Here is a 5,225-nt window from a genome sequence, read left to right as displayed (position 1 = left end):
ATTCTTATGTAAAACAAAAAAAATATATGTCAATTTATACGATTCTTAATACTCCCAATAATTTGTGTAATTGAAATATTGATTAAAAGGATCATATCCTCTTTATTCGTCTCGTGATGGAAATATAGTTTTTATAATAAAATCTTACTAGCTTAATAAAATGTATCCCTAAAGAGAATTTCCCTGAAATATATTAGCTAATTCAGATATGGGTGAAATATAGTTTACCAAAAGTGCTCTTCGACATTTAATGTTCCAGGAAGACTGAGGTATACTAAGGTCTGCTGAGGTATGCCCATTATATTGATGTGGCTGAGTTTATTAGGCTTGCTAATAAACTCAGTTTATTTTTCCTTAGCCTGTTTCCTTATCAAAAAATATAATTTCCTGAATACTTTCCTGCTTCTTTCTTTTTTTAAGATATAATATGCTTAGAAGATTTGCTATGTGATCTTGCGCTTTTGGAATGTCCAGAGGAATTGCTTGAAGTGCTTCTGTATGAGGTTCAAGCACTGCAGAATATGAGGAGATGATGATTAAGAAAAATAGAAAAGTCGATGAACTAAATGCCTGGTGAACCGTCTAGCGAGAAGTTCCTCAGGCGGTCATTGCTAAAGGTATAACAACTAATTATAAAAATGTGAGAAGAAAATCTTTTTACGAAATATTTACTTGTCTAGCTTGTCTTAGAAAGCAGCGGTATGTTTGGAACTAACAAACTCTTGCTCTGACTCCCATGGAAGCCTCCAATTATAACTTCACTGATATCGTTGACTACTACTTTCACTCTCACCCGTTCTCCTAATAGAACGTCGCATTTTGACGTATGTACACTACTTAGGGCCAAAAATCGTCGTACTAGAACATGGAGCGGTTTCAACTTTAGCCAACACCTATGTTGACTTCGGTACTGCACAGGGAGGTGCTGCCAATGGCCGAGAAGCAGCCAAGTCACGTAAATACAGAGACCTTGAGCACCACTACAATATTATCCCCATTGCCTCAGAGACACTTGGTGCCTGGGGTAAATGTGCTGCTAGTGTTTTGAAGGAGTTGGGGTCCAAGCTAAATGAAACAACTAGTTACCCCTAGAGCCGCCAGTTTTCACAGCGCCTTAGTGTGGTGATCCAGAGAGGAAATGCTCACTGCATCCATGGTTCCCGCCCGCCATCTGAGGAGCTGGAGGAGCTTTACAACTTGTGACAAGTAGCCTTGTACCCTGCATGTAACCAGTGTTGTAACCCTTTTTGTGTAATGAAATTTTAAAATAAAGGGATATATATATATATATATATATATATATATATATATATATATATATATATATATATATATATATATAGATATATATATATATATATATATATATATATATTTATATATATATAATATATGATATGGTGGATTTGAGGTGATGGAGTTATTGGAGATGATGGTGATATATAATGGTTGTAGGTAATTGTGATTACCTACAATCATCTCTCTCTCTCTCTCTCAGCATGTGAGAGAGAGAGAGAGAGAGAGAGAGAGAGAGAGAGAGAGAGAGAGAGAGAGAGAGAGAGAGAGAGAGAGAGAGAGAGAGAGCAGAACAGCTCAGTTGAACATAATAATACGATATTGAAAACATTTGCCTCTGAACAAGTCGAAACAATTTGGATAATGAAGATCACCCTCCCCCCTTAGAACACACATCTCTTCCCCTTTCCCCCCCCCTTCTTCCCTCCCCCTCCCCCTCCCCTTCCCCCCGACGCAAGGAGAGGTATGATAATTATCCTCGTGTTCTCTCATGACTCAGGGCGATGCGTGTTTGTTTTATCTCGCGTGTAGTCATGCGCACGAGAGCTAATTAAGCACAACTATTACCCACTGAGGCTAAATGTATTGTCCTGAATGGGGGGGGGGACCTCTAATGTATTGTTCTTAATGCACCTGTTGCAGTGCCCTGGGACACCTGTTGTATGATGTGTGCTGCGTTACCTAATGATTTGTCCTCTTATGTTGTGTCGTTTAACGTTTACTGTATTCTTTTGACGTCTAATGTTGTCGTTTGACGTCTATATGTTGTCGTTTGACGTCTAATATTGTTATTTGACGTCTAATGTTTTTATTTGACGTCTAATGTTTTTATTTGACGTCTAATGTGGTCGTTTGACACCTAATGTTGTCGTTTGACACCTAATGAATAGCCCTTAGCCATTTAATGTACTGTCCAAAGTCTATGACAAATAATGAATTGTCCAGAGACGTATAATGTATTGTCCAGGTGCACCAAACAGATTTCATATCTGCAGGCTCCGGTTCGAGGGCCTCCCTCTCCCCCGTCCTCCCCCCCCCCCCTGCCCCCCCCCTGCCCCCCCCCCCTGCCCCCCCCCCCACGTCAACCCTCCCTTCGTCCCCCCCTCTGCCCCCCCCCGTCAACCCTCCCGTCCCCCCCCCCTCCCAGTAAATTCAGTAGAGTCCCCGGTTGGTCGACTGTTGTCTCACCGTGGCTGAGTGGGCTAAGGCACGTGTCTGAGAATCCCCAGAACGCCGGTTCGAGTCACCACCCCCACCTGATGTTGTACCAGGCTGATGATGTACCAGGTCAATGTTGTACCAGGCCGATGTTGTACCAGGTCAATGTTGTACCAGGCCGATGTTGTACCAGGTCAATGTTGTACCAGGCCGATGTTGTACCAGGTCAATGTTGTACCAGGCCGATGTTGTACCAGGCCGATGTTGTACCAGGCCGATGTTGTACCAGGTCAATGTTGTACCAGGCCGATGTTGTACCAGGTCAATGTTGTACCAGGCTGATGTTGTACCAGGCCGATGTTGTACCAGGTCAATGTTGTACCAGGCCGATGTTGTACCAGGTCAATGTTGTACCAGGCCGATGTTGTACCAGGCCGATGTTGTACCAGGCCGATGTTGTACCAGGTCAATGTTGTACCAGGCCGATGTTGTACCAGGTCAATGTTGTACCAGGCCGATGTTGTACCAGGCCGATGTTGTACCAGGCCGATGTTGTACCAGGTCAATGTTGTACCAGGCCGACGTTGTACCAGGTCAATGTTGTACCAGGCTGATGTTGTACCAGGCCGATGTTGTACCAGGTCAATGTTGTACCAGGCCGATGTTGTACCAGGCCGATGTTGTACCAGGTCAATGTTGTACCAGGTCAATGTTGTACCAGGCCGATGTTGTACCAGGTCAATGTTGTACCAGGTCAATGTTGTACCAGGCCGATGTTGTACCAGGTCAATGTTGTACCAGGTCAATGTTGTACCAGGCCGATGTTGTACCAGGCTGATGTTGTACCAGGTCAATGTTGTACCAGGCCGATGTTGTACCAGGCCGATGTTGTACCAGGCCGATGTTGTACCAGGTCAATGTTGTACCAGGTCAATGTTGTACCAGGCCGATGTTGTACCAGGTCAATGTTGTACCAGGCCGATGTTGTACCAGGCCGATGTTGTACCAGGTCAATGTTGTACCAGGCCGATGTTGTACCAGGCCGATGTTGTACCAGGCCGATGTTGTACCAGGCTGATGTTGTACCAGGTCAATGTTGTACCAGGCCGTGGCTGTACCAGGTCAATGTTGTACCAGGCCGATGTTGTACCAGGCCGATGTTGTACCAGGCCGATGTTGTACCAGGCCGATGTTGTACCAGGCTGATGTTGTACCAGGCCGATGTTGTACCAGGCTGATGTTGTACCAGGCTGATGTTGTACCAGGCCGATGTTGTACCAGGCCGTGGCTGTACCAGGTCGAGGGTGGATCAGCCAGCACTTCTGTACTTGGATCATGTTTTTTTGCTCGTTTGCCTTACAATCTGCGTGTAACAGTGGTTGTAAATCGTCGGCTCGTTACAGTGCCTCTGATGGTAATTACCCGGAAGGCTCACTATTACCAGTGACTTATATTGCCCTCCACAACTCGCAGTGAATTGCAACCTTGCAACCTCTGCAACACTTGCTCCATAATTATTATTATTATTATTGGGAAAATCCGTTGGAGTAGTGATGAGGGATTGAACCTATGTGCTGGGGTGCTCCCAGACACACGTTTCTAGCGACTAGACCACACTAGAGGTAGTAAAAGTCCTAGATGACCGAACCAGAGTGCATGGGGGGGCGGAGGGGGGGGGGGCGGAGGGGGGGGCGGAGGGGGGGGCGGAGGGGGGGCGGAGAGGGGGGGGCAGTGCATGAAACCCCTGATTGGGATTTAATGGAAGCCTCAGGAGACGCCTCGAGAGGATTCAGTTCAATCCCAGGTTGCATTGCTTTTGACCATGTCGTGGTGTGGTGGTCTAGGGCGTGTGTGTGTGTGCTTGTGAACACCAAGTGTCAGGGTTCGAATCTTTCTCATATGGCTCATATTAATATTCTCAATAATAATAACAACTTCAGTACTGAGTGCAGGTTGGGCATCAGTAAGCCTTGAGTACTGAGTGAAGGTGGGCATCAGTAAGCCTTGAGTACTGAGTGAAGGTGGGCATCAATAAGCCTTGAGTACTGAGTGAAGGTGGGCATCAATAAGCCTTGAGTACTGAGTGAAGGTGGGCATCAGTAAGCCTTGAGTACTGAGTGAAGGTGGGCATCAGTAAGCCTTGAGTACTGAGTGAAGGTGGGCATCAGTAAGCCTTGAGTACTGAGTGAGGGTGGGCATCAATAAGCCTTGAGTACTGAGTGAAGGTGGGCATCAGTAAGCCTTGAGTACTGAGTGAAGGTGGGCATCAATAAGCCTTGAGTACTGAGTGCAGGTTGGGCATCAATAAGCCTTGAGTACTGAGTGCAGGTTGGGCATCAGTAAGCCTTGAGTACTGAGTGAAGGTGGGCATCAATAAGCCTTGAGTACTGAGTGAAGGTGGGCATCAATAAGCCTTGAGAACTTGAGAACTTACAGTATTTTGAGAACGAAACCGAGATTGAATTAAAACTCATTTCGGAATAGAAAACTTTTCACAGACATGAATTCCAATTTTAAACAAATAACTTGCAACTTAAGACATTCTAGTACTTCCTTAAGGCCTATAAACGTTACCGGCCAAAGACGGTTGAAATCTACATCCCGAGGAATGTAAAGTCGGCATAGCTATCTTGCCGCTCATTCCTGAACATAGCAATTTGGCTATAGATTGGGTATCCATGGCAAAATATAGATTTTGGTTTGGGTATCAACACAGTACTCAGGCAGGAAGGGTTATCAAGGTTAGAAACCGGATATGGCCAGTGGGCCGG

The 5,225-nt window shown here is 45.5% G+C and overlaps 1 protein-coding gene across 1 annotated transcript; it reads left to right on the top strand.

Annotated features, from left to right (window-relative positions):
- Positions 1-2,811: 2,811 nt before the first annotated feature.
- Positions 2,812-3,660, top strand: LOC138351267 (keratin-associated protein 10-4-like). Its single transcript, XM_069302898.1, has one exon. It carries the CDS (start codon positions 2,812-2,814, stop codon positions 3,658-3,660), a length of 849 nt encoding a protein of 282 aa, XP_069158999.1.
- Positions 3,661-5,225: the final 1,565 nt, after the last annotated feature.

The sequence above is a fragment of the Procambarus clarkii genome, chromosome 49, assembly GCF_040958095.1.
Source record: "Procambarus clarkii isolate CNS0578487 chromosome 49, FALCON_Pclarkii_2.0, whole genome shotgun sequence".
Taxonomy (NCBI): Eukaryota; Metazoa; Arthropoda; class Malacostraca; order Decapoda; family Cambaridae; genus Procambarus; species Procambarus clarkii.
The sequence above is the reverse complement of the archived record's forward strand: the minus strand, read 5'-3'. Positions and strand labels throughout refer to the sequence as shown.